At 43.2% G+C, this 23,176-nt stretch overlaps 1 protein-coding gene and 1 long non-coding RNA gene across 3 annotated transcripts in view; one reads left to right on the top strand and one right to left on the bottom strand.

The window, feature by feature from the left end:
* Positions 1–9,246, bottom strand: part of LOC309525935 — a 51,122-nt gene extending 41,876 nt beyond the window's left edge. Inside the window, exon 1 of the long non-coding RNA XR_014216586.1 lies at positions 8,494–9,246. This is a non-coding gene — a long non-coding RNA (uncharacterized lncRNA). The remainder of the gene's footprint in view (positions 1–8,493) is intronic.
* Positions 9,247–9,367: 121 nt separating this feature from the next.
* CDKN2AIPNL (CDKN2A interacting protein N-terminal like) lies at positions 9,368–18,003 on the top strand. 2 transcript variants are annotated; one of them, XM_082211718.1, is made up of 4 exons: positions 9,368–9,624; positions 10,723–10,822; positions 11,184–11,237; positions 12,210–18,003. In XM_082211718.1, the coding sequence occupies exons 1-3, from the start codon at positions 9,425–9,427 to the stop codon at positions 11,193–11,195; spliced, it is 312 nt and encodes a 103-aa protein (XP_082067844.1). In that variant the 5' UTR covers positions 9,368–9,424; the 3' UTR covers positions 11,196–11,237; positions 12,210–18,003. The 2 variants fall into 2 exon arrangements, with proteins under 2 accessions (XP_082067844.1, XP_082067845.1); XM_082211719.1 differs by lacking the exon at positions 11,184–11,237 and having other exon boundaries at positions 9,370–9,624.
* Positions 18,004–23,176: the final 5,173 nt, after the last annotated feature.

Raw genomic sequence — 23,176 nt, 5'->3', positions numbered from 1 at the left:
GTTCATTAATGCTTAGGATGCTCACGGGTCTTCAGTCAAGGCAGAAAGTAGCATCATTGGTGGTATACAAGTCAGTGTTTACCTGCCACCTCCTGCTTAATTACAGAGCCAGCCTAAGAGTCAAGAAGAAGGGGTGGGATGCCACCAGAGCTTGAAAACAGTGCGGTGCTGCCAACCTGATTTGCCACACCTGAAGGGAAAGTGTAGAAGAATGCAAAGGACTGCTCTATCAAAGCAGCACAGCAGAGAGCCCGTCCCCTGGGATAAGCAGCAAATGTAGGAGTGCTCAGAAATAATTATATTGGAAAATAAGCAACTGCGTTACCGGGGCTGTTTTAGTCATTAGCTAGCACAGATGAAAAACTGACGTACCAATGAAAGTGCTGGTAGCAGCACTATTACACACAACACAAAGGTTATCAACCAGGTTGGGAGCAAGGCTGCAAAACACTTCCAAATTGTCATTGCCTCAGCAGAAATTTGGGGAGAAATCCAACCGATTCTCTTTTTAAGCAATTGTTTCCAATTCTTCCCTCTACTCGCCAGCTCTAGCCAGCGCTTTCTTCCAGCTGAATAGAAGAAGCTTTTTGCTGATTCCAAACACGTCTTTCCCCGTTCATTCTCAGCACAATGCACAGAGAATGAGGTACACAATTCCCGTTAACAAGAATGGGAGATTGCTCCCGTCTCCTGCCTTCCTGCACATCATGGGATAAATGAGGGTAAAGTGTTCAGCACAGAATGCTGGACACACAACTAGGCATGGTTAATGGGAGTTGACGACTCTGCTTTTTTGTTAAAAAAATAGATAATAAAAATCTTACAGCAGGGGCAGTAATCCCAAGCACGGCCACGACTCTTACCTGGCATTTCCAAGGCTACTGAAACAGCCTCGATAAGCGAGAAATGAAAAGCATTTCAGTTTACTAGCCGCATGTTTGTAATATATGCAATTGTTTTAATCTACGTAACTGTTTTATGTAAGCTACATCAAAAATCATCTTGGGGTGCCTCGTGGCAAGTGATTTATAAATGAATCGATTAGATGAATAAATAAGAGGAAATGGTAATGACAATCTTCCTTGGTATATTTATTTTTCAAGAGGTTTCCAATTGTGTGGCCTGCTTTGATGCTTATGGCCTCACCACTTACATTGTTACTGTCTCTACTCCAATCTAGCGTATTTCTCATAGAGGCCCTGCGACAACCACACTAGTTTACAATATCTCTTAGTTCATATTCATTCTCATGGCCTCAGCTGCAGCCTTTACATTGGTGACATTCAAAACTGTGTTTCTACCCTTTAACCACCACCCCTTCTTTCAACCCCTGTATCTTTGCCATCCTCTTTCCTTCTGGATGACACCAACATCTCAAAGTGAACTTGGAGAAGTGAACATTCTCACCATAGAATCATAGAACTGTAGAGTTGGAAGGTACCCAAGGGTCATCTAGTCCAACCCCCTGCAAATGCACAAATTCTGCCCACAGCCATCTCTTGGTAGGCTCAAACCACAAAGAAACCACTCACATAATGTTGAGATTATAAAACTGATTTCAGGATGGAGGATGACCTAAGCCTGTAATCTATTTTGCCATCTTATTTTCAAGTGCCAGGTATCTAAATCCACAAGGACCATTTTTAATAGGAAGGTTGAGGTTTTCTGTTATCTGTCAAGGTCCTGGAGGCTGCACAAAACTGCTGCAAGTAGTGTATTGTTTCTCACCCCATCAACATTTTTACACATTGCATGCTTGCTCTTCAGAAATTGTCAAAGGAACTGTATGACCAAATTTAATTTCGACGAGATTTATGAACAGTGTGATGTCTAGCCCCCCCCCCCCAAACGTAGAGGATGCACAACTTCCACTGAAAGCTTCCTTATCCTTTCTCTAAATGGAGTGAAGCCATCAATGGCATATTAGCATCACACCAAGCTGTAGTTTATGTGATGAGTCTGAATTCTTCAGCAATCTAGGGCAATCAATACTTCAAATACACTGTAAGCATTAAGCATATATTTGATTTCATTTGCATCAGCAGAAGGAAACACCTTCCCTACACACCATTTATTTTCTTTACAAGGGGAGGGAAATGTTTTCCCCACTACAAAATGTAACACAAGAATGTCTTCTGTTGGGGATGATGTTTGTTGGTACAGAGTTTGTTCCTCATGCTGCTGGTTGGTCCTCTGGTTTGCTGCCAAAGGTTTTGAAAGAACAGTGCAGATTTTAGCCAACTACTTCCCAAGAACTGCATATGACAGTTCTGCACAACACTGTAGAACGAGAGGTTTTCTTCTGTCTACTTTTCCCAGAAAACAGTAGGAGGTCCTTTTTTTTTATTCCCAGAAATTTGAAGTTCAAAAGCTTTTGTTTCTCCCACTAACTATAACAATGCTCACTTCCTCCAGCACCTCTTCATCAAAACACAGAAACATTGCATAACAGCTGAACACAGGAAATGAATGATCACAACCAATTCTGGCTAACAGAATGTAATCACAGAAGACCATATTCCTAAACCACTTGGAGGGCTTCCAAGCCAGTCGCCTGGATGGTGAAAATGCAGCAGCAGCAGAAGCCACAGAGCTTCTTAAAGTTGTTTCAGCTCCACCCTATCACAGAAACATGTGAACTCTGTCTTATTCCAAGTCAGATGATGGCTTGTCTAGCCTTGTACTGTCTTGCTTCAGTTGCCAGCAGAACTCAGCCAGAGGTAGTTGTATTTATACTCTCAGGGTTCAAAATGCAGCAAACCAATTTTTATTAACTATTTACAAAATGGAGGATTAATAGAAAAACTATAGTCACTGCTGCCCCCAGATCATTTCCTACTGAAGGCTGTTTTCGGATCACACAAGCAATACATTTAAGCACAATCCTCTTAAAATGATAGTGTCTCCCACACAGAGGTCTCTTCCTAGTGCAGCTATCCAAGATATTTTGAAGAACGTAAGAGCCCCATTGGATCAAATGATGTAGTCCGGCACCCTGTTCTCACAGTGGCCAACCAGACACCTACGGGAAGCGCACAAGCAGACAATGAGCACAACATCACTCTTCACTGGTATTCCCCAACAACTCACAGTCATGGGTATAGTGTCTCTAGCCATAACCGATGAAGAAGACTGTAGTCTTCGAAAGCTTATGCCACAATAAATGTGTAGGTCTTTAAGGTGACCCTAGATTCTATGTTGTTTAAAACCCAGTATACAGGACTGCAGCTTAAATCTGGTAAGCCAGAGGCAGAAACCTCTGACAATACCTTGCTTGCCTTTTCGTTACTTCTTACAATGCTCCAACTTGGAGGTTGTGCTCCAGTGCACACTTTTCTCAGACGTAAACCCCACTTAAGTCAATGGCTGTTGCTCTCTGGAGTAAACATGCAGCAGTGTGCATGTTGGAAATAGGTCAAGGCGGCAAAGAAACCAAGGAAAAGTGACTCAGCTGTGGTAAAATAAGAGCCTCGCCTGACGTTTCTCAGTCACCATATCAGCTGAAAGGCCATTATTGGGGCAAGCAGGAGGAGCGGAGGGTGGGGAGCAGCACCACATGAGAATGGAGGGCCAAGCAGTGGTGTCCTCACTGGGAGCCCCATTGTGCAAACTAACCGCCAGTGCTGCTGGTGGACTGGGGAGGGGACTCTGCAGGGTTGCTGTGACGGCCCATATCAGCACCCAGATTCCCCAGTCAAAGCAAAAAGAGAAGCACAATTTTTGCACTCTCTCCCCTGACCTGCCCCCTTGGCAGGAGCCAACCTCACCAACCACTAGGTACGTCCCTGACTAGAAAAGCCAAAGAACTAGACCAGGGGTCTGCAACCTTTAAGACAGAAAGAGCCACTTGGACCCTTTTTCCAAAGAAAAAAAAACTGGGAGCCGCAAAACCGGGAAGGTAACGTCGGGACAGTGCGTGACTAATGCACGCACCGCCCCCATGCGACGTCACAGCCAGTACAGCGCCCGCCACAGTGGGGAGTTTCGGGGCGCACAATGCACCTCCTCCCCTCGCTAGTATCCGCTCTGGAGCCGCGGTAAAGGTGTAAAAGAGCCACATGCGGCTCCCGAGCCGCAGGTTGCAGACCCCTGAACTAGACCAAGAATTGCTCCACCTCCATTTAAGAGCCTTTTGTTGAGCATAACCCTAAGTATATTCACTCATAAATTCACCGTGTTGCTCTTAATCCCAGCTGAGTGTGCAGGATTGCAGCCCAACACCACAAGCCTATGCACGTTCGCTTAGTTCTAAATTCTGCTGTTTTCAAAGGTATTTACTCCCCTTTATGTGTGCATTAGGATTCCATCCTTTAATATTGTTTGCCTGCAGTAAAATTCATTTCCTAGTTTCAAATGTTTAAACTACATGAAAAAGCCATCCCATATTTTTTAAAGAATGATTTCTCTGGCCTACAAAAAGTATTAATCAGCTAGCAGTTTGGTTAAACTACTAGAAACCCCTGAGAGAAATATATGAAGACACATAGATAATCATCACTTTTGTCAGTCTTCTGCTGCTTATGTTACAAGTGCTTTGTATCAACCCAGAGATGCCATTTTAACAGACATATAGATAACGAGATGAAGGACCAGAATATTAATTTTCATTCAACAGCCAACAAAATATACTGCTTTAAAAATGCAATGGGGGTGGGTGAGAGACAAGAATGACAGGAAATCTCTGGGGCATATGATTGTTTCTACAGTCTTATGATGTTAATTACAGCTCTTATCTTTAAAAGTTTTTTCCTTGTGTATGTTCTTTGCTCATGGTTAAGTGTGATACGAAAGACGCAATACAGCAAAAGAAACTGCTGGCAAACTAACAGCCCTGAACATACATATTATCTTGAATACAAGTCAAAACTGACAGTGGTTTTCGGGACTAGACAACATCCAGTTTGAAGAGGCCAAGGTGCACCCTCTAGAAAAAGAAGAGGAGGAAGAAAGAACTGGAGGGAAGATACAGTGCTGTGCCAGACAGCCACAGTAGAGAGAGTGTTGTAGATTGCCTGTATAGTGTTGCAAACACACTCTTCCTTGTTTTATACCTACAGTTAGAGGTTCAGCAGACATGAATTTAGGAATAAAGTCTTCTCCAATCTGTCAGATTGCTTAGTACAACTGATCTCTTGGCTGTAAAGCTGTGGAATGCTACCTACACAAATCATTTAGAACATATTTTTTACCCCAACACATGCTTTGTTTCTCTCTTCCCCCCATTATCCCTAATAATGCTATTTGCTGTAGTAGTTTGTGCTACAAAAAAACTACAAGCAATGTCACCTGACTTTCTTGATGTTTATGGGGTTGTCACCTTTTCACCTTACAGTGCTCCTCCTTTGTATAATAAACTGCAATTCTATTCCTACTTAATTGGGGTCATGTCCCAATGAACTCAATGGGGCTTCCTTCTGAGCAGACATGCACAGGACTGTGTTGTACAAGGATTAAGATTTTTACCTTTTTGTTTCACCAATAGTTCATTTTCATTTTTCCAGGGGAAACCACCTGCTATGTTTCCGTGGGTCAGGCAGAAAAGCAACCCTAGGAAATGGCATTCACAGCTAATCCAACATTTCTTCCCACTCCCCATTCCTCTACAGTCCCAAGTATGCCCCACCAAATGTATTTTGCCACTTCCTTTTCTCCTTCTAGGTATCATCCCATCCCTAGTACTGTCCAGCTAATGCAATTGGCACTCAATGAAAGCAAGAGCATGGAAACTGCATCATAGGCTTCCACATCAATATAGGTCATTCTGCTGGTTATTTGCCCTGAAACAGGAAGTTCCTGTACACTTAGGCACTATCCCAAGTATGCTAGAGGAAATGGGAATATTCCTAGCACACATATTCTTCTTGGCCAAGATTAGGCTACGTAAGCAAATAAGAAGAGAAAACCGGGAGCTGAGTTGGATAGTGTTTGGAAGTGAACTGCTGCAATGTAGGCTGAGGGCTTAGCCACACTTCCTCTTATCTTTTAGCTTTCCCCTGGGGAAAACTGCTCTTTACCTCTCATTCAGAGCAAACAGCATTTTGGGGTTTCTCCGGATTGACGTTTTGCTCTGATTTAAAGAGTGGATTTTCCCTGGGAAAGTTGTGGGACCAATGGAAAGCCTCTCGGACCAATGCTTTCTAGCCATGGGACAAGTGCAAGTATGGACTAGCCCCTAATGTACTAAGGCTAGGCAGATGACTATGAATAAGGTTAAAAATGGGAGCAGGTAGGTAGAAGGCTGTCCTAGCAGAATACAATGTCTGCATGTGTGTGTTTTTGTAATTTGGGAGAAACAGAACTTGGAAACAGGCAGGCTTAACAATAGGAATGGCAAGGTATGCACATACCAAAATGGCAGTATCTGCAACCAAACACCATCTATTGTTAGGATGCTGTCAGCTGGTCCTGAGAAAGGTTCCAACATTTATTTATTTTTGTAAATGTACCCCTCATTCCTATATATGTCTACTTGGAAGTAAGTTCCAGGTGAGAGCATGCATACAATTTCAGCCTTATGCCAATCTATAGTAAATAAAGATGCATGCAAGCCTGAGAATCTGCCTTTCTAAAGACCAGTTTTTTCATAGATAGGCTTAAAACGCAGACTGGCTTAAATCACATTTTGAAAAATATGACACCCTCGCTTATGTACTGCATCTCTGACAGACAGCACAGGAATCAAAGTGCCCCACATGGAAGACAGTGGTAAAGAATTGAATCCAAAAAGGCGAAGCAGCAAGGGAATGCTGCATGAAGCCACTCTTTTTAAACTGAAGCAGATTCTAGAAATTCGCCCCCTCACCCCAACTGCTTAGAATATGATGAGAATGGAAAATGAAACCCACATCCATTTCCCTGTTGTTGTTTTCTAAAGGCATCTGGAAGATGCCTGTGATTATTGTACCTGGGTTGCTCCAGTACTAAGGGAAGCCTGCTGAACATTCTGCAACCGTCAAATACTATAAATATTCAACTCCAGACATTGCTAACTTGTATCTACATGCTGTGTGAGGATTTATTTTTATTGAGCACTGGCAACAGGAAAGCAATAATTTGGACCAACTCGTATGATACAGTAGTTCAACCTCAGCTCATCTGAAGAATGACAGTCCTTGCAAGCTGCTGAAGTTTGTGCAGCCCACTTACAAGCATTGTTATTCAGAAAGAAATCCCACTGAATTCAATAGGACTTATGCCCTAGTGTTTAGGATTGCTGTCTTATAACACAAGTAAGTAGGCACCACAGAAGTAAGCACTACTGAGCTGGATGGGACCTACTTTCATGTAAGTGTGTATTGGATTGCAGTCTTAATTAGCTAAAGGGTGGGAGATGGGACTTTTATAGGAAACGAGACAGAAGTGGGAAGCCCATCAGCATAATACAAGGCTACAGTATATAGAGAAGGACTACACAGCTTAAATAGGGAAAAAAGTCATCATACTAAATGGAGAAGGGGGGTGGCATCATGTTGATAGAGATTGCTGCAAAGTAGCATGTTTTCAATATAAAAGGACTAGTAAATGGGGTAGCCAGTCTAAACTGAAGCTCCTGCTGTACATTAGCGGGGCTCAACAGAGAACCAGAAAGTGCTCATACTCCCCCTTGATTCGTCCCTTGATGTATTAGCTGGAATGTGCTATAAGGAAATCTATTGGCTTTGCAGAGCTAATTACACTATAGAACATGGCACAGCCGTGTAGTGGCCCCAAGTGTCTTCTTCTCTTCTCAGATATTTCTGTTAAATTAGGCCTTGGGGATTTAGGGGACAGTGGAATGATAGTGGAAATCAACGAGGAGTTATTTTTACCTGAACAAACAGGGTTTCAGCAATAGGAGATCTGGTGAGGCTCTGGAATTAGTTTAGTTTCAGGGATTTAGGATACACTTTGCAATAATGGGCTTTGTGTGCACATTAGCCTCTGTAATGTGTGTGCACTAGCCTCTCTAAGTACAGTTAAGAGGAAGGGAAAATAATTAAAGGCCATGTTTTGACTATGCCGTTTTAGATTATTAAGGATAGGGAACCTGTGTCATTCCAAATGTTGTTGAACTCTTAACTTCAATCAGCCTCAGCCAGCATGGCTATTGGTCAGGGATGATGGGAGCTGCAAACCAACATCTGGAGGGCCAGAGGTTTCCCATCCTTGCCTTAAAAATTAAAGATGTGGGCAGGAAGATAAATGGCTGCCATCCAATGCACACTTACACCTGAGTAAACATGCATAACCGTGTGCTATGAAATAAGGCTTGTTCATGCATAATCTAATCCCCAAACCACATCATACGCTTTAATTCCCTTTCAGGGATGATCATCTAATGCTGTATGAAGTACAATGGAGTAAACTGTCACTCTTGAACCTTGTGGGGCATTTTGTCTTTGCCTGCCTAGCTAGGCTTCCGTAGGATGGCCTGACTACTCTGTAGGAACAGTGGTTTTAATTAACATAATAATTTCCAGTGCTTTTTTAATGAAAAGAGCTGCCAATACTCACCATGAAGTTGTTACAGTTAAATGCCACACTTTTAACATTTTGGAAAGAAAGGTGCCGGTACTGTGTATCCTTGAGTACCCCGGGGGGGGGAGTACTGGTCAGTTGACATTTAGAGGGTAGACTGTGTGTCTGAAGCAAAGATCCAACTCGGGATACTGGGCTCAGGGGATTATAATCCCTGTGGGGGCAGATTCAGGAGTGTGAGCACAAGCGCGGGCATCTCCTTTCTGTTTTGCAGTTAGAATTTGCTCTCTGCATCAAGGTTGACGCATAACGTGTGCAGGCACATCATGGGCTCACGTTTCCCCAGAAGCCCCTCAGAGATCAGTGAGTGAAGTGGTTTGGAAGAATCTGAGGCTTTGGGGCCGGGGGTGTTAAAACACGTAATCTGCACGTTCCTTTGCGTGGATCTGGCGCAGTCAAACGCAGCCCCTCTCGTCCTCCTGTGAGGCGACGCAGAGAGGGCGGGAAAGGGACGCAGCGCAGTTGGCATCCCGGTGACGTCAGGCGGGGCTATGGAATCGCCAGGGTAGGAAAAGGAAAACACATGAAAACACAGGATGGGTGGGGGCAGTTTCATGCTGACAGCAGTGGGCGTGGAGGGGGGGGCGAGGAGATGTAAACGACGTCCATTTGAGACGCCTCAACTGAACTCGCGATCCCACAGCCCCAAGCGAGCTGGGGAACGGAAGATGATCCCATACGGCCCCATAGCGCATGCGCGACCTGACCAGAGCGCGGGCGTAGGGGGTGCAGGGCGCATTCAGCAGCCGGAGGTGCACCGGAGGAGTAGAGAGAGCAGGCCAGAGCGGCAATGTTATTCTTCCTGTTTTCTTCCCCGCCCTCGCTTTCGAACGGGTGCGTCATATCCGTTTCCCCGCAGTCTCCCCCCCCTTTTTTATTTTCTGTAGAGGACGGAAGAGGGAGAGGGATGGTGAGCGACGACTGCGAGGCCGAGTTCCCCGAGCAGTTCCGCTCCTACTCGGAAAACGACAAGCACTGGCAGGCGCGGCGTGCCTTCATCGTGCGCAATTATCCGCCGGGAGACGGGGAGGCGCTCTCTCCGCTCCGCGTGGACCAGCTGCTCTCGCTCTCTATGGTTTGGGCCAATCACATCTTCATGGGATGCAGGTACCGCCCCATCTCTCTCCCGCCTTCCAGAGGACTAGCAGCATGTGGCGGCAGAATCTAACTTCCGCTCCCTTGTTTTTTTTTACCTATTAAATTTATATACCGCCTTTAATCCAAAGACCACAGGGCGGTTTACAACATAAATCACAAAACACACTAGATAATAATAGTAAAAAAAGGAGACAATACCCACCCCACGTGCTTTTACAGGCACGCACACAGGGTTCCCTTCCATATTTGCCCACCTACGAGTTTTTTAACAGTTGCTGATGCTGAGAGTTGCAGCTAACGTGTCTGTTTCTGTCCGTGGAAATCCCCTTGCTTCTGTGGCCATATTGTAGGTTTTCAGTATAAAAATATTATGTGACTCAGGTTTTGAAAGGCTCCGATGATGCAGCAGCAGCAGCATCCTATACTTGTTCACAGTACTTAGAAGTTACAGCAAGCCTCGATCTTGCTGTGTTTAAAGGAGAGGGTAAAGATTGCAGTCGCAGTGGCAACAATATTTCCCTTATTAAGACTCAGCAGATACATTTCACACTTCAGTAATCTGTTCCAGGCATTGTTAGGAGAAACTTAATAAAATTTACTTCCTAACTGCTTGGCTTGGTGGAGGAATTCAGTGCAGTGCTAAACAGATTGCTCAGACCAGCTCAAGCATTTCTGCTTACCTGATGAAACAGTGTGCCCTCTCCTGGTGGTTTTCCTGACACCCCCACCACCAGCAGCCAATTGTGGGTTGGGGTTGGAGGGAGGAAACTCAGTTGTGCTAGTGAAGGTCCCTTGCACACAGGTTTCCACTGGCAGGACTTGTTTGTTGAATCTGTTCCTGCATATATAAGTGAAGCACACAAGGGAGGTTGGTCTTGCAATGCAATTAAAATCCAAGAAGAAGACTGAGTTGGTCTAGATAGAAGAACCCAGTTTTCCTCACTCACCCTTTCAGCCTTTTCTACCTTTAATGTATGCTGCAGTTTCAGCTGCTAAAATTACAAGAGCTAAACTTTTTAAAAATCATACATGGATTGTGAGTATTGAGAACCGAGAGGAACAGCAAAATATTGGACAAATATTCCATTTACTCTTCTTTTTATTCAGCTACAACAAAGATCTCTTGGAGAAGGTAACTGAAATGGCTGAGGGAATTGAAGTTGAAGATGCACCACATTTCACAACCCGTGATGAGATAATGAAAAAGGTGAATATTCATGATTTGGGAACTCTTGGGGTGGGGAACCTGAAATGCTGAAGGGACCTACTTTTGAAAATACTGAAACTGGTTAGGATCAGAATAGGATCTCTTAATACACATAATTAATTCAATTGGAAAGAGAATGTTGTGATCCGTTTTTGAGTATTTTATTATAGCTCCCCAACAGTAACCTAGTTCTCTCTTGATCTTAGTGTTCTAGTACTTTGGAAAAGCTGCTTTCATGCAGCACATTACATTGCAAAGCCGCCATTGGATAGAACCCTTTGACTTTATTTCATTAAGAGCTGTCAACTTATGTAACCTGGTGCCATTATAAATTAAACATTTTCTGTCTTTATGGTTGCAGGGAAAAGTGTGAATACATGCATGCAGCTTTAGGGAAAGCTGAAAAAAACTAGAGGTAGGTTAAAGACTACCAGCATCCCTAGTTTCCCTTTGCCTAATAGTTCTTTGACTTCCTTTACCCAAATCCTAGTTGTCCTTATTTTCCAAAGCTGTATTCCACTAGATCAAATTTTAACTATTCGCAAAATGTGCAATTTTGAGCAAATGTTGCACCTAATTGCATTTTGATAATTGCATGGTACTACTGCTTACTAAAATACTATGGAAAATTGTCCCTGTAGACAATACATAGTATTGTGCTAAGCATATGGTAGAGGAGGTGAAAGCTAGTTTGATCTGTTGTGACTTAAGTGTCAGGAAAAGAATCAAAACTATGTAATGTGACAGGTATGTGCTGATCAGACTTTCTGCTTGGTTGTATTAAAAAAGTCATTAAAATCTGTTTCAGTAACACTAACATATGATAATGCAGTGTCCCAGGGCTCACTTACAATCATTTTAATATATAGTAGCCATAGGGGAAAGTCAGTGCTGACTTCAGCAACTCAGGTCATGGCAAGATTTATTATTTATATTATGCATAGTTGTGTGCACATGCCACTTAACACCCACAGCTGGCCTTACACAACTGTAATACAGTAGTAACTAGTGTTGATGTTGATGGCCTATGCAGGTTGGAGCTGATGTGTGTTGGAGTACCACAGCATCTGGTAGGCAGGCCAGCCGCCAAGGGCTGAAATGGTTGTATGAATTAGTCTGGACTTACTTACTTGTTAATGACTTATTTTAGAATCGCTTACAAGTGAGTAAACTGGGAGTATGGCTTTTGTTCATCCTGCAGGAGATACATAATAAATTACAAACTTCAAGAACGATCATTCCCTGCTGCAGGGTTTCTTATTGCTGAGGTGCATTATTTAATGCATGACTAAACTAAACATTTTAAATAATAATTTCATTATTTCAGATAGATGCAATTGTGATTGGCTTAACTGCCCTCTACTGCACACTTTTCTTTTTCTTTTAGAATCAACACTAGTGTCCAAGAGATGTCAAGCTTTCATTATGCCACACCATCGGCTTAACATGGAAGACTGCAATCCTGACACTGCAAGAAGGATCACTTCCAAGATGCATTTTAAATAAGGCTATATTTACACTGGATACTGATTTTAATGGGGTGTTTTTTTAATTAAAAAAAAATGTATATATTGATTCAGATTTTAAAAGGTACTAAAGACTCTTATTCTTCCCCTTTTGATCACCTGGCACAGAAAAGCCCTTCCAGAAATTGGTATGGGGGCCTGGTTCAAAGGTCTTCCCCCAGGGTCAAGAGTCTTAACATGTAACATGTTTAGCAGATTGTCTTCTCTGTGTACTGGTTTGCTAAAGATGAGAAGGACCAGCTGCTCAGAGCAGAGAAGCAAATATTGTATCTAGAGCAGCCAAAGTGCAAATATGCCTGTCTGTCTCTGCTTTGTGGTGGCAGGGAGAGTAGGCACTAGGATACAAGTGGTGCCTGCTCCATGCCCAGGTTCTTGACAAGATCAATATGCCTGCTCACTTAGTGGAGACCAGCAGTTATGTGGTGGAGAAATGGCTAGATGGGGAAGTAGGTGTCACCAGAGGCTTAATTTGGCAGATGGCATCAGCAGTAGAAAGAAGGTGGTGAAGGATGGTGTCTTTTTGGTTATCTTGCCAAGGTGGCACAGGAGGATGGTCATAGGATCGTGAGAATACTGAGCACGAAACAGTGGCTTACTGTGTCCTAGGTGCTTTAGGCATTTTAAAGGATGTCATCAAGGGACTTGGCAATGTTTCTGTGACCCTTGGGGGGATAGAGCGTAGAGCAGAGCTTTCCATACTTTTCATGTTGGTGACACACTTTTTAGACATGCATCATTTCGCGTCACAGCAATTCAGCTTTACTAGCAAACCAGAGGTCAAACTAACTCCTTTCCAGCCCTGCAAGGAGTGTGGGGAGCATTCGTGTGACACACCTACACGCTGCAGCCGACACACAAATCTGTCATGGCATACAGTTTGGAAAGCTCTGATGTAGAGCATTGTGACCTGCTATCTGGCTTACCTCATTAAGCAGGGCCTTTGACTTGCTGGGTACACAAGGTGCATATCTGACTAGATGTAGCTTAAGGGTTCTGTGATCAGGATGAGAAGGAGCAGGTTGCAATCACTCTCGCATCAAGGAACTACTTACTTGTCATAAAAAAAACTGCACACACCACCAGGAAACGAAAATTACAATAATTCATGAACAATTAAAACACCCAACTGCAAACATCTGCTGGTTATTTCGCAACAGTGAATCTCTTGAGTAAATGAATTGTATTGTCAGTTAACTGCTTTTATTTAAGTGACAGTTTCTGTCTTTGGCCTTTCAGAGTTCACTTTTCTGTGTGCTCTCTCTCTACTCTTCCTTCTTCTGTATCCTTCATTAGATCCCTTTGTCCATCTTCTTTATAACTTTGCTGCTTCCCCTTGTGTCTTCTCTCTGGCCTCTTACTTTGCCCTGCCCCAACTGTACTTCCTTCACTGAAACTCACTTCCACCACCACCATTCCATGCCCCTCCCAGACACATTGCTTGTGTTCTAAAGTCCTTAGGACCTGGCCTTACATACTTTGCCCTGCTCTAATGATACCTGCCCTCATGTATCCCGCATGACTGTGTTTGTCCCTTTAAGTTTGTCAGAGCCACAACTTATCCCCTGTCGTGAACAAGAGGTTCCACAACTCTTATGAACTCCGGAGGGAATGTCTCTTTGGGGCTTCTTGGAGTGCCTAAGACTCTTTTCTCAAAGTCAAAATCAGCGGAGCTAACCCCTTGTCCCCCATTTGTAGGCATCCCAAACCATTGCTTTGTGGGAATTTCACTTAAGGTCACCTTGACAGCATTACGATTCTCATAATCCAGTGTGGTGTAGTGGTTAAGGGCGGTGGACACGTAATCTGGTGAACCAGGTTCGCGTCCCCGCTCCTCCACATGCAGCTGCTGGGTGACCTTGGGCTAGTCACACTTCTCTGAAGTCTCTCAGCCCCACTCACCTCACAGAGTGTTTGTTGTGGGGGAGGAAGGGAAAGGAGATTGTTAGCCGCTTTGAGACTCCTTCGGGTAGTGATAAAGTGGGATATCAAATCCAAACTCCTCCTCTTCTTCATAAGAACATAATAATACCCCTGCTGAATCAGTGGCCCACCTAGGTCAGCGTTCTGTTCTCACAGAGGCCACTCAGATGCCCATGGGAAGTCGGGAAGCAGGACCTGAGTGCAAGCACACTCTCCTGTGGCTTCCAGAACCTGGTATTCAGAAGCATACTGCCTCCAACTGGGGAGGTACAAGATAGCAATCGGGGTCGGTAGCCATTGATGAACTTGCCTTCCGTAAATTTCTGGTCCTCTTTTTTAAACGTCATAAAGCTGTTGGCTATCACTGCCTCTCATGGGAGTGAATTCTTTAGTTCATGTGTTTTGTAAAGAAGTAGCTTTATTTGTCCTGAATCTTTTGATATTCAGCTTCATTGGATCTCCATGAGTTCTAGTTTTATGTGAGGAAAAAAATGCTGTGGTCCTCAATTTTCTCCATGTTATGCAACTGTTATGTTGCCATTTACTTGCCTCATCTCTAAAATAAAAAGCCCCAAATGTTGTGATCCTTTACTCATATGGGAGTTTATCCATTCCCTCAGTCATTTTGGTTCCCGTTTTCTAAACCTTTGCCAATTCTATGATACCCTTTTTGAGGTGAAGCAACCCAAACTGAGGCAGCCACTTGCAGTACCACACCTTTTTACTTCTTCTCAGTACATTGCACCTGCTTGCTTGGGAACAGCATCCAGCTGTTCTTCCAGTTGTACTGTCCTTGCTTCCAGAATAGTGATGGAAGACTTATATTTAAACTTTGGCGCATTCTCCATTTCCTGCAGCTTGGCCTTAAACTCCTTGTTCTGATGCTGAAGCTGCCAGTGAGCATTTTCATTCTCCATGGGCTTTACTATCCTCTATGTCTAGGTCTGCTTTTATCTGGTCAGTCTGAAGATCTGCTTCCTTTAGATACAGCTCAGTATTGAATTGTTCTTCGTGCAGTTCTTCTTCAAGCAGAGCTATCCAAGCCTTCAGGCACTGCAATCTCATCCCTCTCTTGCTGTGCCTGACATTTAGCATGTTCAACAGCTGCAAGTTCCTCCTTCAAACCGAATAATCTCTGCTTCCATGAAAAGGAGTGTGCCAAATGTCAGACGCAGCAAGAGAGGGATGTCTTCTCATCCTCAATGGCCTGTGTTAACATTTCATATAAGTATCATTCAGCTGCGCATTTAATCTTTGCATTTGCAATTTGCAGTGTTGTTTGATGGCTGCCTCATGATTCTTGCTAGCAAAGTCCCTTTGGGCCTTCAGATCCATTATTACATCTGTTTCCAGCCTCCTGGCAGCCACAGCCATGGAGTGCTGCTCCCTTTCCTCTTCCCACTCCACTTCCATGTCTTGCACCTGTCTCATCAGCTGCTCCAGAGCTCTGTTCGACTTTTCCAACTAATGAACACTCTTGCCAGCATCATTTTTCTCCCCTGGCAATGTGCCCTGCTTTACCACATCTTTGGCAGATAGGTCTGCCATCTTCATCAAGTTTATCCTGTAACGAACAGTCCCTTCTGCTGTGTCATGGCTCTGTTCTTCAGCCTTGTAAACACTGTGCGTCAGGCCTGCTTTCAACTTTTGCATCTCCCTCTGTATCTTTTCCAGCATCCTCTTCCTGCTTTCAGTTGCTTCAGCTCCTTCCATCTTGCCTCTTCCTCCTCTCCCATCTGTGCACAATCAGCATCGCTGGACTTTTGCTGCAATGCACTGATACAGTCAAAAGCCCTGGCAAGATTCTCTACAAAAGCCTTGTTTTGTTTTCTGTAAAGCTGAGAAACCATTCTCCTAAAAATCCCAGAAGGATGTTTCCCCATTTGCCAAAAGTGCCATTTTAGTTTACTAATGCTATGTGGAACACAAACCCCTTCCAGAAATCTCTCGACCATTTGTTGTGCCTTGAGTCCTCACTTGCTTCCTAAAGCCCCCTAAATACCTGGGGCCTATTTCCTCAAATGTTCGGTGGAACCCTGAATTGTTAAATAGAACCTTTCAAACACACACACCAGACACTTAAAGATGCGTTCTGCCACCTCCTTTTGATTCGATGGCCAAACTAACACCACCCTGCTTCAGTTGGCAACTCATGAAACCAAAGCATGCATTGCAGAATAGCTTTAAATTCCCCAGACACTGTCTTGTTCCCTTGCATATTTTACCATTAAAAACCTAGGGTACCCTAAAGAAACAAAGAAAAGTTAATGGAGTTTGTTCCCTGTACCCTTTCTGCCTTGTCACCAGTGTTCTGACCAGCAAGGCTCATGATGCTTCTGAGATGATTGTGCTCTTTTTCACCTTCAGTTTTCTCAAAAGGGAAAAAAAGAAGGAAGTTGAGGGACGAAAGAGTTCAAAGTAAAGCAAACTGATAACTGGAAGACCACAGACAAGAACTGTCACATGAATAGCATTAGTTAACTAACATTATTGATTCATTTATTCAATAAATTTGCTGTTATCAAGTAAGTGGGACAATGGGGTGTTTTAAATTCCCGTTAATTGTAGGTTGTCTCTGTTGAGTTTTTATTTTATTTTGAGAGAAAGAAATGTGTGCATGTTCTGTAACTTCAGAGTGATTGCAGCCTGGTCCTGATCACAGAAATGCAAGGCATTAAATTTGGCGTCATCAACAGGATTGAGGAGTCTAAAAAAAAAAAGAGCACAATCATCTCAGAGGCATCATGAGCCTTGCTGGTGAGAACACAGGTGACAACAGCCCTGTGAGGAAGGATAGGCTGTGAGACTGTGACTGACCCAAGGTCACTCAGTGAGCTTGATGGCTGAGTGAGGATTTGAACCCAGATTTCCCAGGTCCTAGTCCAGCCCTAACCACTACACTGGTACCTGAGGAGTTAGTATTCTGCCCACCAACCAAGCAGGTCTTCTTCAGGACCAGGAGCAGTTTTCCACACGTCTTCAAAGTTGGCACTCTCTTTTATAGTATTTTGTGAGGAACTTTTGGCTATTTTGCATAACAGGAAATGGTCGATATGAGATGATATGAGGCCAGTGTTGTGTTTTAGGGTCAGATTCTCTCTTGCTAACCCTGTACATAATTCAGAGCTGCACATTTGGCAATCATTTTCCAGGAGCCAAATAAACAGACCATTTCCCACTAATGTTCTATACAAAGTAGTATAAAATATTTACTGAATACTTTTTCACAAAGCTAAGAGATGATAGAAGAAAATTGCTAGTCAACTTTTTCATTAAAGCATTTTTCATGTCAAAATTTAACTCAAGAAAAAGAGAGAGGAATTTAATACCAGTGTCACGCCATCAGTTTTTAAAGTGTGTATCCAAAAATTTACAAAGCATCCCCATCTGTCTGTAAAAAGTTGCCATACATTTTCTTTACTTGCTTTCATCACTTTTGAGATGGAGACTCTGTTTTAGAGACAGTGAAGCATAAGATCAAAAGAATCACATAAACATCCTAAGAATACACACATTGTAATGGGGAAGGGAGCCAGGTTCTTTTTGTAGTTTGTCCTCATGTTACAAAATTCTTTTTGCCAGCTTATCCCCACAAGAATACAGGTTCACAGGCCTTTAAGCTGTTGTGTAAAGTGTTCTTTTAAAAACAAGCTTGTAGAAATATTTTGTGAGCAGCTGTCTGCATACTGAACTGAATTTTTTGTGTGTTTTATAATAAAATTGTAGCATTTTTAATTGTAGTGTTTGCAACTCTGTTTTAATATGATAGCTGTCTTCAAACCTAAAAGGTCTGTTCTTGTGTTGCTGCCCTCTGGACCTCTCATGGAGGGGGCACCCAAAGAAGGACTCAGATGATGATCATAGAGTCTGGGGTGGAGAGGTGGTCCTTGAGGTATTGTGGTCCTGAACCTTTTAAGGCTTTATAGCACTTTGAAATGGCCCTGTAAACTACTTGGCAGCCGGTGCAGTTGAACCAAGATTGGCATTGTATGCTCAAACCATCTTCCCCTGGTCAGCAACCTGGCTGCTGAATTCTGCACCAGCTGAAGTTTCGGAACTGTCTTCAGATGCAGCCCCATGTATAGCGCATTGTAGTAATCTAACCTAGAGATTACCAGAGCATAGAGGACAGAAATTAGGCTATCCCTGTCCAGACAGGGATGGAAGGCACTCCCCACCACTGAGGCCACCTGAGCCTCAAGTGACAGTAATGGACCCAGAAATACCCTCAAGCTGCGTACCTGCTTCTTCAGAGGGAGTGTAACCCCATCAAGAGCAGGCAGCCTCCGATTCATCTGGTCTAGGGAACCACCCACTAGCAGTGCCTCAGTCTTGTCTGGATTGAGCTTCTGTTTATTGGCTCTTATCCAGTCCATTACCAAGGCAAGACAACAGTCCAATACATACACGGCCACACCTGCAAATGTAAAAGAAAAGTAGAGCTGTGTGTCATTAGCATATTGTTGACAACTTACTCCAAAACTCTGGATGATCCCACTCAGCAGTTTCATATAGATGTTAAACAGTATGGGGGATAAAATCAAACCCTGAAGAACCCCACATTGAAGGGTCCAGAGCATGGGTAGGCAAACTAAGGCCCGGGGGCCTGATCCATCCCAATCGCCTCCTAAATCCGGCCTGCGGTCCGGGAATCAGCGTGTTTTTAACATGAGTAGAATGTGCGCTTTTATTTAAAATGCATCTCTGGGTTATTTGTGGGGCACAGGAATTAGTTCATTCCCCCCCAAAAAAATATAGTCTGCCCCCCCACAAGGCCTGAGGGACAGTGGACTGGCCCCCTGCTGAAAAAGTTTGCTGACCCCTGGTCCAGACGGCCGAAAAGCACTCCCCAAGTATCACCCTTTGGAAATGACCATCCAAGTAGGACCAGAACCACCACAAAGCGGTGCAACCCACCCCAGCTTGGATAGCCGCTCCGAAGGATACAATGGTTGATTGTATTGAAACTTGCTGAGAGGTTGAGGAGAATGAACACTTTCCCCATCTCTCTTCTGACAGGGTGACTAAAGCAGTTTCTGTGCCAAAACCAGGCCTAAACCTCGATTGAAATGGATCTAGAAAATCAGTTTCTTCCAAGAGCACCTGGATCTGGATTTAACCATTATGGCTAATGCCCATTCATAAATCTGTTTTTAATGAATTTGTCTTACAGCTACATCTTGTGGCAGTGAATTCAATGAATTATTTCTGCTTTGTGTCACAATGCAAGTTCTGCCCCTGCCCTTTTCTGGCCTATATCAATGGCCAACCCAGATAGTTTTGATCAGACTCCTACCTATAGTAGACCACAAGCTTAACACAAGTCAACAGTGTGGTGCAGCAGCAGAAAAAGCTAATGCTATTCTAGGCTGCATCAACAGAAGTATAGTGTCCAGGTCAAGGGAAGTAATAGTCCTGTTCTATTCTGCCTTGGTCAGACCACACCTGGCATACTGTGGTGTAGAGTTCTGGGGGCTGTAATTTAAAAAGGATATTGACAAGTTGGAAAGTGTGCAGAGGAGGGCGACCGAGATGATCGAGAGTCTGGAAACCAAGCCTTATGAGGAACAGTTGAGGGAGTTGGGGATGTTTAGCCTGGAAAAGAGGAGAGAGAGAGGAGATACGATAGCCATCTCCAAATATCTAAAAGGCTGTTACATGGAAGATGGAGCCAACTTGTTTTCTCCTGTTCTGGAAGGTAGGACCCAAACCAATGGCTTCAAGTTACATGAAAGGAAATTTTGCCTAACACTGTGAGAGCTTTCTGATGGTAAGAGCTATTTGATCATGGAACGGATGTCCTTGGAAGGTGGTGGACTCTCCTTTGGACATTTTAAAGCTGAGTTTGGATAGCCATCTGTCATGGCTGCTTTAGCTGAAATTTCTACATTGCAGAGGGTTGGGCTAAATTCCCCTCATAGTCTCTTCCAATTCTACAATTCTATGAAGCTCACTGCATTTTGTAAGAAAGAAAATGGCAGCACTGGCAGGTCTAGCTGCTCAGGCTCAGTCAGCACTTCTATGACAGCTGCTGTTGGGGTATTTGTGGCTCACTGCCAGACAGCCTATAAGGAATATTGAAAGGAGCCCTAGGCCTGCATGGCTGGTCTCTATACATACGACATTGCAGGAAAATAAAAATGTTAGCGCTACGGCCATACCAAAATAAAAAGAAAGGCGGGAGCACAAGGCAGGTTCTGTGGCAGTGACTCACACCTATTTTCCCATGGTAAATGATATGCTAGCAATGAGCCTGCTATCTGGTTCCAGTTCTTAGGGTTCTTCGTATATTACATCACCGTTGTTGTTGTTGTAACTTGTTAATGGTCAGGCAAAAACTGATATTTGTGTGGCTTGGTCATTGAGAGGGAAGGGCACACTAACTGGCCACCGACTGTTTCTACATATTGGAGCTGAGAAAGGAAAACATTTTTTATATATATAAAGAAGATTGGCTACATAAAAATGCAAAAGCTTAATTTCTATGTTCCACACACACAAACCTCAGCTTGAGATGTGGACATTAACACTTGCACTGTCTGCAACAGTGCCATAACTGTTCTTTCTGTTTGAAGAACTTCCAGGAGGTTGATGATATGTGACAGTCAGGGGGCAGAGGGAAGGGGGACAGTGAAGGGCACTTTGCTTTCCTACCTCACCTCCCCTTTCTCTGTTCTGAAAGTGCCTTCCATGCAAGTGGCTTTCCTTCACAGCATTCCAAATGAAACCACATGTGATCATTTAGAGTGGATAAACAAAGCAGGGAAAGGGTTAAACGCCCTCTGCTCCCAATCACCTCAATTGAAGAGGCTATTCATGTGGGGGAAAGGCTGTCAGGTCAGTTTGACATGCTTGCTGGCGAAGTGCTTCCAAATGTACCTATGTCACTACTACCAGAGGCCTGCTGTCATATTAGGCTAGGAGATTCCTTTCCCCTGCTGCTACCAGTAGCACAGCTCCCCTGTGTGGAGCTGTCACATGGAGAGTACACTCTGCCACATTTCAGAACATAGGAAACTGCTACCTGGGTCAAGTGTAAGGAGCCTTTGGCCCTCCTGGTGTTGCTATAACTCCCATGCTTGCTGGGGTTGATGGGATTCAGCAACACACGGAGAGGAACAAAGGTTCTCCACACCTGATCTAGCAGGTATTGCCTGTCTTCACTGGAAACAGGCTCTATTACATGTTCTCACAGGTTTGATCCAGGGTTGGTGGGGGAAAATATTCTCTACCCCCCCACCTGACTCTGGAAAGATATTCTCACTTTTGTCTGCCCCACTTGCAGTTCATGCTAAGCACAATTCAGCTCCTGTGCATATTCTCTTTGGTTGTACAGTTCTAACCTATCAATAACTTTTATGGGTAAAAGTTATGACAGGAATTTGAACTACGGAAAGAAGCAGCAGAAAAGTACTGCTTTATTACTGTGAGTCTCCCTAGAAAGCATATGACCTCTGACGTAGGGACATGGACTGTGGTTGGCAAGGAGAAAATTACCGTGTTTATTTTATTTAAAAAATATATTTTAAAAATCCCCAAACCCATTCTCACATTTTATCAATTTCTTATCCCAGCAACCATTACTGATAGCCAAAACTACCCACCCTAATACCACTAGTTAATTGTGAAGCCCCTTTTCCTACTGTTGGGTTGTAAACTTCCACTATCTTAATCTGCTTTTACATCTATTATTGTGAGAGTATATTAAAGTCCCTCTTTAATGTAATGCAAGTGATTGTTTGTATTACCACCACATCTTTCCTCGCCTTATATAAAAAGGTTAGCCCCTGAGAATTTAATAACATTTCCCAATCCTTTTTAGAGTTTCCATTCCTACAATTCACCAAGCAAGCATATTCTTTAGCCAAGGTAGTGCTTATCTTTCATTTAGCAAAGGCAGGACTTAAATGACCTAGTATGCCTGTTAATGAGAAGGTTGTTATAGTAACATGTATTCTGATATCAGTACATGGGTACTATTTATATAGAAGTAACATAATCTTAACCAAAACAAAGATCACACATGCATAGCAGTTAAGGAAAAACTGAATTAGATGCTTGTGAAATAGCTGCAATGATAGAGCACAAAAGAGAAGTCTTGTACTTTCTACTTTGGTTATTAAAGAATTGTACTTCTAGCCGGTGATTTTGTACAAATCGTTTTCCACCATGTTCAACAGAGTACACATGAAGGTAAATTCAGAACATTTCCTAGTATTTGATATTACTATTTATGTTGTGTCTTTCATAAATCTGGGTTTTCAAAGTCATAGTAGGAAATATTTTTTTTAACTTGTTTCAGAATTGTAAATAAATTATACAATTGAATCTTGCGACTGAAATGATCTAGGATTGCAGTTTCTTAAACCATAAAGTACTAAATGCACCTGAAATTTCAGGATTCTTTAGAAGTATTAAATAAATAAAACCGTATCATACTTTTCCTTGGTTTTGAATTTCTCACCATGTAACACTGGAAATGTTTATTTATTTTTATAAAAGTACCTTAACTCAGCAAAATTTTGCTATCACCAGCGTTCTGACGGCACCCAAAACTTTTACCTTTTACGTTTAAATCCATGGAAACTGTTCAAGTTCTGAATGAAAGCCTGATTCAGTAACAGACTTAATGAGGGCAAACTGAAGCTTAAACCACACAGGACAGAATGCTCCTGGCTGGTTGTAAGATAGCTGGGTTTTCAATTAGCCTTGGATAGGGCTGGACTCTCTTTGAAGATATAGTTTAGGTGTACCTTTGCATTCAACCCCGAGCCTGGGTGGGTTTTGACAGCATCCAGCAGCACTTTTGCACAGCTAAGGTTAGTGCAAAAACTGTGCCTGTTCCTTGCAGTATCAGACCATCGTTAGCACATCATCTCATTTGGACAACTGTGACACTCCACACAAG

This window comes from Podarcis vaucheri (assembly GCF_965113315.1).
Source record: "Podarcis vaucheri genome assembly, chromosome: 2".
In the NCBI taxonomy this organism is placed as follows: Eukaryota; Metazoa; Chordata; class Lepidosauria; order Squamata; family Lacertidae; genus Podarcis; species Podarcis vaucheri.
This window is presented reverse-complemented; position numbering and strand designations above follow the sequence as displayed.

Coding starts and splice junctions, on each gene's coding strand:
- CDKN2AIPNL (XM_082211718.1), top strand. CDS start 9,425: ATGGTGAGCGACGACTGCGAGGCCGAGTTCCCCGAGCAGTTCCGCTCC. Junction 9,625..10,722: donor CACATCTTCATGGGATGCAG/GTACCGCCCCAT, acceptor CTTTTTATTCAG/CTACAACAAAGATCTCTTGG.